This window comes from Benincasa hispida, chromosome 12, assembly GCF_009727055.1.
Source record: "Benincasa hispida cultivar B227 chromosome 12, ASM972705v1, whole genome shotgun sequence".
Classification (NCBI taxonomy): domain Eukaryota; kingdom Viridiplantae; phylum Streptophyta; class Magnoliopsida; order Cucurbitales; family Cucurbitaceae; genus Benincasa; species Benincasa hispida.
The window spans coordinates 62,118,970-62,133,520 of NC_052360.1; the positions used below are offsets into that span (position 1 = coordinate 62,118,970).

Consider the following 14,551-nt stretch of genomic DNA (forward strand, 5'->3'; position numbering starts at 1 on the left):
TATAATCAAATATTATAATCTGGTTGAGGAATAAAAAGTGACACCCATTGTATTTTTAAAATATTTTTTAACGATTTTGGGCTCAAGTATGTGTTTTGGGTTATAAATTTTATTGGTAAGACTAAGTTATCGATGTACTTGGTCTAAGAGTATCCATAAAAAAAATACAAAACAAATCTAAAATTTTGGGATATGATCAATATTGGTAACACAATTTTGGAATTGTGTTGCTGTTTTTATTTTCTTCTTTCTTTATGGGTAAAGAAAATCAAAGCAAAACAAATAGATAATTTAAAAAACAAAAAAATTGTTGAGTGAGAATATGAGCCAAATTGGAATGGAAATCTTTTTTAAGCAAAGAATAGAAACACTAGTTTATCAATGTTATTTGCCCAATAACAATATTGATTAAAAAAAATCCAAAATTTTGGGATGTTATTTGTTCGTTAGTATATATATATATATATATATTTTTTTTAAGTTTGGGATGTTATTTGCTCGATAATGTATCGATTAAAAAAATCCAAAATTTTAAGATGTTATCGATTTAATAAAAAGATTTTTAAAATTTGGGATTTTATTTGATATGTTAAAAAAAATAAAAAAAATCAAAATTATGGGAAGTTTTGTTTGATAACGATATCGATAAAAAAGATATCTAAAAAAAAATTCGTTTACACCAATAGTAATGGTTAAGTAAACAACGTCAATAATAATTAAATTATGTTTACAAAATAAAACGTATCCAAAAGCAATCTAATTTTGAGGTCCATACACTTAATTTATCAATAAAAACTCATTATGTTTACACCATTTCTTTATTCCAATGACATAAACGTAGCCTAAATTCAAATTTCACTAATAAAAATCATATCGTACAATAAACTCTAGCTAAAGTCATTTAGAAATAGTAAAGTGATCAATGATGACATCGCTACACTCATTCACATTCTTATTATAGATTAAAAAATTCAATATCTCTCAATAAAATCTATATTCAAATTTTAAGGATCAAAAGTGTATGAAATTACACGATTAGACGATGACCGTCGATCGCATAAAGGGCTGACATCACTAAGCCCATTCACATTATCAATGGGCCTTTAGACATATGATAGTCAAATGCATAAAGCAGCCCAATTTTCATGTTGCATCCAAATTTCTTCTCGTGTTTCCCCTTTTCAACCTCCATAAAATCCCATCATTCCCCTTCTCATTTCTCTCACTCCCACACTTTCTTACAACAACCACCATTTCAATCTCTCTCTCAAAATTCTCCCAAATTTTCCATCCTCCCCAAAGGTCAACCAATTTATATCTTTTCTTATTTCTTATTTTTCTCTTTAATTCCATTTCATAACCATCATTAATCTATTGCTTGAGTTCACTAATTTTGCACTAAATTGGTGTAGTTAACTAAATTTTTTCAGGTGTGTGGTCAGATTCAGATTGGTCGCATGCATGGACCAACCAAGCCAACCGCCATGGCCGTCGTCTCTTCTTCACGAAATCAAGAAATTAACACCAACAATTTCCGGTGGGTTAGTTTTCATTATTGGCATCTCCTTTTGGGAGATATAGTCACTGATTCTTACTAGCCATGGCGCTATCCTAACTGAGCTTTTTCCTATTTTTCGTTCTTCAACGTTCTTTCTTATTTATTTTTTTTTTTTTTAGTTTTGAAATGGAGTCTTCTTGACCTTGTAAGACCTTTTCTTGACCTTGTAAGACCCAACACCGTAGCCTTTCCCTTTACCATCCATTTGATTTCATACTCTATATTGGGAAATACCCATATGGAGTTTGAGTACAATCTATCCCTATTTCCACCCAACTCATCTTCTCCTTCCTTGTCTATCCCTCTTGAGCTGCATTTTATCAATTAATTACCTGGGCCGTTTTCATATATAGCAAAATGGCCAACTTATTTATAATTTTTGTAAAATGGCAAAAAATTTCCTCATCTTTTAATAATAATAATAAATTTAATTAAGTCCCACCACGCCGGCCGAAGAAGGTTGAAGAAGACGAAGAAGAGCAAGCAAAGTGCAGGGCGATTGAGTGAAGAAGAAGATTTGTTCTCTTTTGGCTGTGGGGACTTGGAGTTTTTTTTTTATACATTTTTATTTAATTTTTGTAAAAATAAAAAAGGGGAAAAAAAGAGGTATTATTATTATTATTATTTAGTAATTGTTTGTAAGTTTTAAATTCCGTTGAAAAGAAAAAAAGAATGAAATTGAAATGTAGTGCACAGAAATATGGTGTGAGCAGGAAGTATCAGATCAGTTTTTTGGTTTGGTTTTTGTTTTACATGTTGTTTTTGTTGTTCTTAATGTTGAGGAGAGATAAAGAGAATAATAAATATTCTCTCTGAGAAGAAGTAAATAGAATAGTGAAGTCCCACTCGTGACTGCTCAATGCTTATCACTCTGTACGTTTTGTGTGTATATATATATTTAAATATTATAAATTATAAACTATATATTTTGTTATATTTGTAATTTTTCAACATGTTAGTTATATCTTGAATTTTTATTCCTAAAAGTGTTACTTATTGTCGTTACTATCTATCGATCTATATATTGATATATATATCTAGCTTCTTTTTACAAAATTTTGGTTAAATTGTAAAATTGGTCTCTTTGATTAGAAAAAGCTAGAATTTAGTGCATATAATTTATAATTAAAATTTAATCATTATGGTTTGATATAAGGGATCTTTTTAAATATAAAAAAACATATACACTTTATAGAGAATCTATTAATAAGAATTCTCATGAACATAATTATCACAAATAGTTTCTATTGGGACTGTGTTGGATGATTTATCAAACTATAGAGACTGTTGATGATGTTTTATTAAATCATGTGGACTATATTCTAACTTTTAAAACCGTATACATTAAATTTTAACTTTCTCTAAATCATAGGGTCAAAACATATAGTTTGATTAAATCATGTGGACTATATTCTAACTTTTAAAACCGTAAACATTAAATTTTAACTTTCTCTAAATCATAGGGTCAAAACATATATTTTGACCTAAAATATTTATTTCTTTCTTCCCTATTTCAATTTCTTTATCTTAATATTCACGTCTCTTAAACGTGAAATAATTTTGAAAGTAGATAATAAATTAGGAAAAAGAAAAAACTCGTAAGATGTTTTCCTATTTTCTTTTCCTTCCTTTTTCTTAGAAAAACACCTTCTCGTTGTTGGTTGAGTTTGGTTTTTATTCTATCCTTAAGTTTTAAAATATTACCATTTTTTCTTGAGTTTTGACTTTAACATTGAATTTTTCTAAGTTTTAAAATTTTTCAATTTTATAAATTTTAAATTTATTTTATGGTCTTACATTTCAAGAATTTTTGAAAATATAATTAATGTTACATTCCATTAATTAATTCAAAAATGTAGAATTAGATCAATAATAATTAAATAAATTAGATTCCATTGATTTTTAGTTAATATTAAAATTATTTTTAATAATTATTTAAAATTAATTATAAAGAAATTAAATTTAAAATCCATCCCTAAAATCATAACATCTTGAAACCTATAACTATACTCAAAATTGAAATATATATATATATATATAATAATAATAATAATAATAATAAAAATAAAATTATTTGTTTGTTTCATTAATTCTTAGAACCCCACACCTCTACTCTGAACAGGATATTCAAATTGTATTTTGTATTGAACCCTGAGTATGGAAAGTGTCCATGTGGGACAAACTGTGACAACCTCCACTCTCTTTCTTTCTACTCATAGAGCTAATAGTCAAACCTCTTATTTGACTTCTTTTTATTAAAATATATATTTTTTACAAAATAAAATAAAATAAAATATACATATATATATATATTTAAGTGAGGCCAATTGTCTGACTATACTCTGTATTAAATTCAAGTTTGCTTTTCCATTTTCTTTTCTCAATATGTTCCCTTTTCCCAAATATATAACCACATAATGTAGCCAAGTCCCATCATCTGTCTTATTTCCTTAAAAAAATTAAATTATTTATTCCAAGAAATAAGTATAAAAAATACTTTTCGTCCCTAATTTTTCATAAAATTGATAACTTAATTCCTAAATTTTGGTTTATAACAAGCTAAACTTTATACTTCACATTTGTGACAATTTAGTCGTCAAAATATGGGTTGTTATCAAATATAACAAAATAAACTAAAATATTTACAAATATAATAAAATTTCAAAATCTATTAATGATAAACATTGATAGACACTGATAGACTTCTATCGATGTTTATTAGTGACACTAATAGGTATGTATAGAAGTCTATCAGTATCTATCAATATCTATCGTCGATAGATTATAAAATTTTGCTATATTTGTAAATATTTTTAGTAATTTTGTTATTTGAAATAATTTTTCATAAAATATCTTATGAAAATTCATGTTTAAGTTTTATTATATCACAATGGTTTGTTTAGATATACTTTCTAAGTACATGAAAAAAATTAAGTAGAAAATCAATCTAATTATGTCCTTAATTTTTATAGTTTATAAATAAATTTGATCTCTAATTAATTTATTAATATTTATACGTGTGAACAATTTTATTAAATCTTAATAATTTATGTTTTATTGTTAATGGTAAAGGGCAGATGACTAGATAACAATTTAATAAAGTTTATGAACAATAACTACTAAAAATGTTTTTTTTAACCTAAAGATGACATAAACTTTTTGGTGGCAGATGAGCATGTTTAAAGTCAATGTCAATAATTATTGGCTCATGTGAGTCACTGGCTAAAATGTTAGTTAGCAGTCAAAAAAGTTATTTTTTAAAAAATTTATTATTATTATTATTATTTACTTTATTGTTGCTTAAAGTGAAAATAGGGGATTGAAAGAGATGAAATAATANAGTTATTTTTTAAAAAATTTATTATTATTATTATTATTTACTTTATTGTTGCTTAAAGTGAAAATAGGGGATTGAAAGAGATGAAATAATATTTGTTTGAGGACTCCTAAGAAAGAAATGAGAGATAGTTGACAGTCAATGGACTAAAATAATGGGGAAAAAATGGTAGGTCTATTATTTTGAATTTTGATGTAATGTAATCAATTTTTTTTAAAAAAAAGTTTTAAGAAATAGGAAAAAAAAAATACAAATTTGGTCCTCTAATTTTGGATCTAATTATCATTTAGTGTAACCTTTTTTTCTAACATTATATTTTTAGTCTTTAAATTTTGAACTTAATTGTAATTAGTTTTTAAATTTCAAAATGTTACAACCTTAATCTTAATTTTTACAACTTATTAAATTTCACTTCATATTAATTAATAGACATTAACATTATAGATTAAACTGAGTATTTTTTTTTTTAGAAAAATCGATATTAATGTATAGATTTTGAAACCTATAAATCAAATTGAAATAAAATTCGAACTCTAATAATCAAATCGTAACATTTTGCAATCGGAAGAAGAAATCAAGCATAAAAATTAGATATTAAAAATAATAACAATTTAAAATTTAAGGAGGAAAGGTATATATAATAATAATAATAATAATAATAATAATAATAATAATAATAAGGAAATGATATTGACATCCACTTGCCTGAAATACAAAGGGGGAATTCACAATGATTCACGGGGATTGGTATTTTTTGTGAAAGAGATTTGGTTTTGGTAGCATCACATGAAAGAAATTATTACTATTTATTTATTTATTATTATTATTCCAATCCAGGACGGTGGAGATTGTGACCCTTTTTTCTTTCTTCACTCCAGAAATATCATTTTTCAATTTATAGTTTTACTCATAAAGATTCCCACTATTTACATCATAATTGACTAATCTTATTTTTTTTTTCTTCTAAACCTGTTAATCATTTTAAAAACTTGAAACTTTGTCAGATTACCAATTCATCCTTATACTTTTTCGTTTTGTTTATTTTAATTTATTTATAAGCTCTTTCGGGCCAATTGCTTCGTTTGGTAATTATTTAAGTTCGATTTTTTAACCATTTCATTTTTTATTTTTATTATTATTAAGTCTAGGAAGTCAAAGTCTTAACTAAATCTTAAAAATAAAAATAAATTCTTAAAAACTATGGTCTCATTTGATAATTATTTTGTTTTTTTTTTTTGTTTTTTAAAATTAAGTCTATAGACATTACTTATAATTCTATATTTTTTTCTTGTATTATTTATTTTTTACCAGTTGTTTAAAAAAACAAGTCAAAATTTGAAAATTAAAAAGAGTAGTTTTTAAAAACTTGTTTTGTTTTTAGAATTTGCTAAGAATTCAACCATTGTACTTACGTAATATACAAATCATTTTAAGAAATTGGGAGAACGTAGACTTAGTTTTCAATAACATAAAACAAAAAATGAAATGGTTATCAAACAAAATATATTTTTTTCAGTTTTCAAATTTTGACATGATTTTTTAAAACATTGGTAAAAAGTAGAAAGCAAATCAATAAATTTAGAAATTAAATGAGTGTTTATAAGCTCATTTTTAAAAATAAAAAAGAAAACAAAATTATTACCAAATGGGATTAATTTTTTTGTTTTTAATTATTGAAAATTAGGCTTATAAAATCTATAAACATTCGTTTCACCTCTAAATTTTTATCTTAGTTATCTAATTTTTACCATTGTTTTCAAAAACCAAGTTAAAATTTGAAAACTAAACAAAAAAAATAAAAAAATAAAAACTCGTTTTCTTTTTTTCTTTTCAATTTAACTAAGAATTCAACTATTGCACTTAAAAAAATATACAAATCATGGTAAGAAATTAATAAGAAATAAGTTTAATTTTTAAAAATTAAAATATAGGAAAAAAAAAAACGAAACTACTACCCAGTTGAGACATTAGTTTTTGAAAACTATGTTTTTTCACCATTTCTTTAGACAGTTTTCACTTTTTTTTAGTAGACATTTTAATTTATTGTCGAATTTAAAAAATAAAAGCAAGTATTTTTTTTTTCTTTTTTAAGTTTTGGAAAATTTGTTGGAATTTGAAAATAACTATATAAATGAGTTAACAAGACAAAGAAACTCATTTTAAACTCATATCTAAAATGATAGAAATAGCATTTTAAGCACAATTTCAAAAAAAATTATCAAATGGGACTAAAACTATGTCTATCTTTATGATATTAAGTATGCTTCACAAGTCATGGTTGTTATAATTAGTTGTAACCATGCTAAATAACTTATATATCTTCCTTTTTCATGGTACAGTAAGATATTGTCATATTTTCTTAAAAAAAAAAAAAAAAAGTGTCATCATTAGAGCTTTAAAGATAAGTTGTCTTTTATTGAATCTCTCATTTTTCAAGTTGATCTTTTCAGACTATTAACCAAATGTAACTTAACACTTACACTAAATAATTAAATGTAAATTGCTTAAAAAATTGTAATATTCCTATTGATATGGGATAAAAGTTTAAAAATTAATATAAATTCTTTGAAGTATCATACTTAAATTGACAACAATGATCTATAGCAAACATTTGGATCAGATTTGAGTTATACAATTTCCAACATATTATTTTCAAGTCATAACTTTTGTTCGATATTCAAATAGATTTCTATTTGGAGAGTAATTTTATAACATTTATGAAATTTAAAAGTAGTTAATATCAAAGCTTTTAAGGGAATAAGAGTATGTCCGAAAAGAAATATTTTGTAGGTTAAAATACCATTTTGATTCATGTATGTTGAAATTTCTTCAATTTGAATTTCTATATTTTTAAATATCTAATTATTGTCTTGTTACTTTTGATAACTCTTAATTTTAGTCTCTCGAAGTTAATTTTTATGCAAATTAGTTAAATATTATGCAAGGAAATACTTTATGTGAATACATTATCAAAAATTGTAAAAAAATGCTAATAGATATATATAAAAAAAAACTAGTAGTAGAGACTAAATTCAAGAATTATCGGAAGATATGGACTAAAATTGAAAATTTGAAAAAAATAAAATATACCATCTTAATTTTTTTGTTGAAAAAAATATATTTTTGGTTGTTAGGTTTTAGGTATAGTTTCTATTTGATCTATAAGTTTCAAAATGTCACGCACTAGTCTTTTAAGTTTTTTAGTTTGGTTTTAATACAGTCTACAGATTTCAAAATGTTACAAAGTTTCCATTGAAATGTGAGTTTTGTTTCAAATTGCTCCCGAAGTTTTAAGATTATACTTTTAACTTCAGTTTTTCATTAAATACATATTTTCAGTTACGTGCGTTAATGTTTATTAACTAAATTAAGATAATTACGAAATGAAAAATAAGTAATTCTTTAATTTTTTGAAATTTATGGATTAAATCAAAATAAAACTTAAATCTCGAAAATAATTGAGGTGAAAATTTACAGAGGGGTAAGATGGTAATAAAAAGAGGAGGGAGTGGGTAAAGAAAGATGAAAAAAAGGGAGGGAGGAAGAGAAGGGTAAAGCTGCAAAGGAGAGGGAGAGAGGACATGGTGAGTAGTGGGAGATAATGATTATGTTGGGACAAGTGGGGTTGGGAAAAGCTAAATTCCTTTTAATAATTTGTCTCGAAGTGAAGAAGTGTAAGTAAGTATAATAATAATAATAAATAATAATAATAATAATAATAATAATAAATAATAATAATAATAATAATAATAATAATAATAATAATAATAATAAATGTAGTGTAGCAATGGGAATGGGAAAATGGCAGTAGTGCATTCCCAAGCCCCAAATGTGACAACAATAAAGCTACAAACTTTCAATTTCAATTCATCCACTCTCATCATTTCATTCTCAATCATCAATACCCTCAATCCAATCTCCTTTCCACTTCCCTTTTCTATTTTCAAAGAAAAAAAAAATATGTAACTAATTTTTGGATATTTGGAACGATGAATGGGTTATTATAAACAATAAGTTATAATAATACATATATTGTAATAATCTATATTTAGAATATTAGATTATAATAGACTGTATTTGAAAACTCGACTATATTAGTATGAATTTATAATCATTTGTGATTAGAGTACATATTATTATAGTCCTTGTTTAGGTATTTTTTTACTATTTTGTTTCCAATTGACTAACAAAAAAAAAAAAAAAAAGACTAATTGATTATTATAATACATAGGTTATAATAACATGTTTATATGTAGATTATAATAATTTATTTTTGGAATATTGACTAAAATAATTCATGTTATAATAGTATGTATTTTGAGTATATATTATTTTAATACAAATTTATAATAATATGAGTTTGTGGTACATGTTATTATAATCATTGTTTGGGGAACATATTTGAGAGTGATATAAAAATTGTTGAAATCATCGTTTACAAAATCACTCTAAAACATGTGTTTATTGCATGTTTGTGAGTGATTTTAAAATAGTTAAAATCTCTCTAAAACATGTATTTAATTATTAAAAATAAATTGATATTTAATTGTACACTTTAAAATGTGATTTTCATATTATCAATATTGATTTTGAATAATTAAGAATTAGTTTGCCATTGATATAAAAATGTCAAAAGTGATTTTAACCATTTCATAATTGTATATGTTGATGCCAAAGTTTGAAGGAAAGAAAAACGCATATGACCTCCACACGACATCAACGGTAAATTTGTAACTTTTGGGAAGAGAGGACCTGCAAAACAAAGAAAAATATCTTGATACCTATTAAAGCAGAGTAAATAAATCTGCTATATGTATTTATTAACCAAAAGAGGCCTATAAATAGGCATACTGACTAACCATTTAACTACCCTTATAACAAAACTTATAACAGAATATAAACTAATTTCTAATACTCCCCCTCAAGATGGTGTGGTTATATCAAGAATACCCATCTTGGATAGTAAGGAGGAAAACAAAGTTTTGGGCAAAGCTTTGGTAAAGATATCAGCAAGCTGCAAGTGAGATCGGATGGGAAGAAGTTTGACATTGTCACGAACAATGTGATCTCGGACAAAATGGCAATCAATATGCTTCGTCCTTTCATGAAAAACCGGATTTTCAGCAATATGGACAGTAGCTTCATTATCGCAGTAGATTAAAGATGGATGAATAAGAGGTACTGAAAGCTCGTGAAGAAGTTGTTCAACCCATAGCAATTCACTTATAGTAGCAGCTAAAGCTTGGTATTCAGCTTTGGCAGAAGAACGGGATACCGTAGACTTCTTTTTAGCCTTCCAACTAATTATGAAATCACCCAAGAAGATGCAGAAACCGGTTATAGACTTCCTTGAATCAGGACAAGATCCCCAATCAGCATCAAAATACGCCTTCAATTGGAATGTGTGGACAAGTTGTAGAAGAATACCTTGGCCCGGAGAAGCTTTCAAATATTTAAGTAAGGACATGGCAGCATCAAGACGAGGCTGTCTAGGTTGAGCAACAAACTGACTGAGCTTATGGACAACAAAAGCTATGTCGGGCCGAGAAATAGTCAAGTATAGCAGTCTTCCAATGAGTCTCCGATACAATGTTGCATCAGAAAGGAGGGTACCAACATCAAATTGGAGCTTTAAAGCCGAATCAAGAGGTAGAGAAGCCGGTTTACAAGCCAACAAACCATGATCTTCTAGGAGCTGCAATGTATAATTTCGTTGTGATAGAAGAATACCTTGAGACGATCTTGCAATTTCAAGGCCCAAGAAATACCGAAGAGACCCTAAGTCTTTGAGCTTGAAGGCCTCGTGCAGATGATCTTTAATCTTATGTAGCACAGGTAAAGAAGCACCGGTAATGACTATGTCAACAATATAAACAAGCAAAGCAACAAAGGATTGAGCAGAACCTCAAGTGAATAAGGAGTAATCAGACTTGGACTGAGAAAATCCCAAGTAAAGGAGTGCCTTTGAGAACTTGTCAAACCATTGGCGTGATGCTTGTTTAAGGCCATATATGGATTTATGCAAGCGAAAAACAAGATGCTCCCCCTGTTTGTGAATAACATTATTAACATCTAGTTGAAGTAGAGACCAACCTTTTGAGACAGTAAGAGTAAGAAGTACTTTGACAGTAACAAGTTTGGAAACAAGAGAAAATGTCTCAATGTAGTCCAGGCCTTCTTGCTGCGTGTATCCCTCGGCTACTAACCTGCCTTGTAGCGGTCAATGGTCCCATCTGTACGATACTTGATTTTGTATATCCATTTGAATCCAATAGAGTGTTGGCCTTGAGGTAAGGGCATAACAGACCAAGGACGGTTGGCTTCCATTGCTAGAAGTTCATCTTGCATAGCTTAGCGCCAATGTTCATGAGGGACAACCTGGTGATAAACTGAGGCTCATATGCGGATGAGATATTGAGGGCAAACATCTTGTAGACAGGATTCAGTCTGTCGTAAGATAAAACAGCTTGCAAAGGATACTTAGTAATTGTCTGCTGAGAATGATTGTGTAAAAGGAGGTTGCAATGATAGTCCTAAGATATGAGGGTGGTTTAGTCGTCCTTGTAGAGTGGCGATAGTGAGAAGAATTGTCAAGTAAAGACAGATGGGGTTGATCAGTGACTGCAACATCATCATCAGCAGGTGCAAAGGGAACAAAGGGAATAGTTGGTTTAGAAACGTCATGTGAAGGAGGCTGGTCAGAAATCTCAATAGTAGCAGAAGTAGCTGATGAAGAGCCTTCACTGCTGATAAATCACTTGAAAATGGAAGTGATAATGGTAAAACTAGATCAGGAAAAGGGTCAAGTACCTCTGCTTGAGAACTGATTTGATGAAAATGGAATATGTCTTCATGAAACACAACATCCTTTGAAATAAAGAATTGCTTCTTCTCAATGTCATATAAGCGATAGCCCTTGATACCAGTGGGATATCCCAAAAAAACAGAGGCAATGGCCCGAGGCTGAAACTTGGTCCTATGAGAAGGCAAAGTAGAGGCAAAACAAAGACAACCAAAAGTTCGTAGTGAAGTATAGTTAGCATGTTCATCATTCAAACGATAGTAAGGTGTTTGCCACGACAAAATATGAGATGGAATGAGGTTGATCAAATAAGATGCGGTCAATATACACTCTCCCCAAAACAAGATAGGTAACCTAGCTTGAAATAACAGAGATAGTGCAACATTTAACAAATGTTGATGTTTTCTTTCTACTACCGAATTTTGTTGAGGTCGTTCAACACAAGAAAACTGATGGAGAACACCTTTGGCAGCAAAAAAAATCAATAAAGGCCAGTTCTGGTGCATTATCCGATCGAAAAGCTTTTATGGAAAGACCATATTAAGTTTCAATCAACTGAAAGAAACGAGGGACAATAGTAATAGCTTCACTTTTGTTACTCATAAAAAAAACCCAAGTGTACCGAGAATAATAATCAACTAGTGTTAAAAAGTAACGATATCCAGTATGAGTAGGTTCACTATAAGGGCCCCAAATATCACAATGTATAAGATCAAAAGCATGAGCAGCAAGTCTATTATGGCTTTGAAAAGACAGTCGTTTTGTTTTGCTAGAGGACAAATCATGCATTTATTGCAAGTACTATCCATGTCTACATGTAAAATGTCTTTTAGAAAACTAAGATGTTTATATGATGGATATCCAAGCCGATTATGCCAAGTAGAAGCAGAGAGTGTAGTAGTGGAAGAACAAACAAGTTCTGTAGTATGTGAAAATGAATGTAAGGATTTATCAACTGATGCTTGCAACAAGTATAATCCATTCCATTTGTTAGCCTTGCCAATCTTCTTCAAAGAATACTTGTCCTGAATGAAGCAAAAATCACTGAAAAAAATGACCATGACGGGTAGATAGGAAGTTAAAGAGCTTATGGAAATTAAGTTGAAACAGAAATATGATATATATAGCACATTCTGTAGCAAGATATCTGTACTGACTTGAATATCCCCAACAAATTCAGCCAGAAGCTGAGACTGATTAGGCAAAGTAACATTTGTCGGTTTAATTTGTCTTAGAGTAGTGAATAGGACCTTATTATGACAGATATGAGCTGATGCACTAGAATCAAGTATCCACTGATCAAAAGATATATCAGAAAGGAAACTAATACCTGCAACGTGAGCTGTAGGAGTGATAGAAGCTGCCTTATTGGACTTTGCTGCTATGGTGGCTGTTTTGGACTTGTTGAGATGGGACTGGAGCATAGCCAATAAGCCTTGGCATTGTTCAGATGTTAAAGAGGATAGAGAATTAGAATGATCTGCTCTTGCTGATTCGGGAGGTTTGTAAAGCTTGTGCCCTGGTGGATATCCATGAAGTTTGTAACAACGATCAACAGTATGCCTTTGAATATTGCAGTGGGTGCATATCGGTCTATCCTTCTTCTTGTTTTGATTGGTGTTGCGAGAATTACTTGGAGCAGGCTGGTGGGAAGCAGAAGAACCATTCAAAGGAGGGCAGTGGCATTAAATGAAGATATCGCATTGCCAAAGGATGAAGAATAAGCTTTCTGGTCAATCTCCTGTGCAACTAGAGAGAAGGCCCGATTGATTGATGGTTATGGTTCCATTAGTAACAACTGAGATCTGATAGGAGCAGATGAATCGTTTAAACCCATGAGAAAAGTCATAACATACTCTGTTTGGAAGTAAGTCTGTAGGTTCTTAACACCACCACAAGTGCATTTTTCACAAGAACAAGATGGGCGGTAGGAGATAAGTTCATTCCACAACATTTTTAGCTTGGCATAGTATGTGGTGACAAAATCTTGATTTTGGGATAAGTTGGAAATTTCACGGCGTAGTTGGAAGACTTTTGGTCGTTTTTTACGCTGGTACCGTTCTTGTAGATCAGCCCAAATTTCTTGAGCGGAATCGGAGAAGTTGATGCTAGCAGAAATCTCTTTGGAAAGAAAGTTAAGAATCCACACAGTGACAATGCCATTACATATGATCCAAGAACTGAGTAACTCACCGAAAGGTCGAGGGATTTCACCATTGATGAAGCCGAGTTTATTCTTGACAGTGAGCCCGATCTTCATCGCCTGACTCCACAAGTCGTAATTTGATTCCGTAAGAAGATTGGAAACGAGCACAAGGCTGGTGCTGTCTGAAGGATGAAGAAAATAAGGGTTCTGATATTGTTCAAGAATGGAAGATGGGGAAGCTCGAACATTCTCCCTAGAGTTGGAGTTTCCGGATGAGGTTGGGTCGTCGAATCTGGTCATGATCGTTGTTTCGGATAAAGAAGGAGAACGAAAAGTCACGAGGAGCGGCGGTCGGATGAAGGGAAAACGAAAAGGTCTTCTGAAGATGAAAAGTCACGGAAAAAGAGTGGCTGGATGGAGGAAAAACGAAAAGTAAAAAAAAAAAAAATTAATTTGCTCTGATACCATATTAAAGCAGAGTAAATAAATTTGCTATATGCATTTATTAACCAAAAGAGGCCTATAAATAAGCATATTTACAACAGTGACTAACCATTTAACTACCCTTATAACAAAACTTATAACAGAATATAATTAATTTCTAATAATACCTAAATCCGTAAGGGAATTATAGAAATAGAATAGAGAAGAAGTTAGAAGTTTAAGTTCTAGATTAAGATCTAGATCCCATATCTAGTTTTCATTCTC

The 14,551-nt window shown here is 29.2% G+C and overlaps 1 protein-coding gene and 1 long non-coding RNA gene across 2 annotated transcripts; one reads left to right on the top strand and one right to left on the bottom strand.

The window, feature by feature from the left end:
* The first annotated feature begins 1,165 nt into the window (after positions 1-1,165).
* Positions 1,166-2,303, top strand: LOC120067686. The gene is made up of 2 exons (XR_005478997.1): positions 1,166-1,302; positions 1,431-2,303. It is a non-coding gene; the product is annotated as an uncharacterized LOC120067686 (long non-coding RNA).
* Positions 2,304-9,816: 7,513 nt separating this feature from the next.
* Positions 9,817-11,243, bottom strand: LOC120067592 (uncharacterized mitochondrial protein AtMg00810-like). Its single transcript, XM_039019137.1, has 2 exons — positions 11,102-11,243; positions 9,817-10,799 (listed from the first exon to the last, which is right to left on the bottom strand). The coding sequence occupies exons 1-2, from the start codon at positions 11,241-11,243 to the stop codon at positions 9,817-9,819; spliced, it is 1,125 nt and encodes a 374-aa protein (XP_038875065.1).
* Between the last annotated feature and the right edge of the window lie 3,308 nt (positions 11,244-14,551).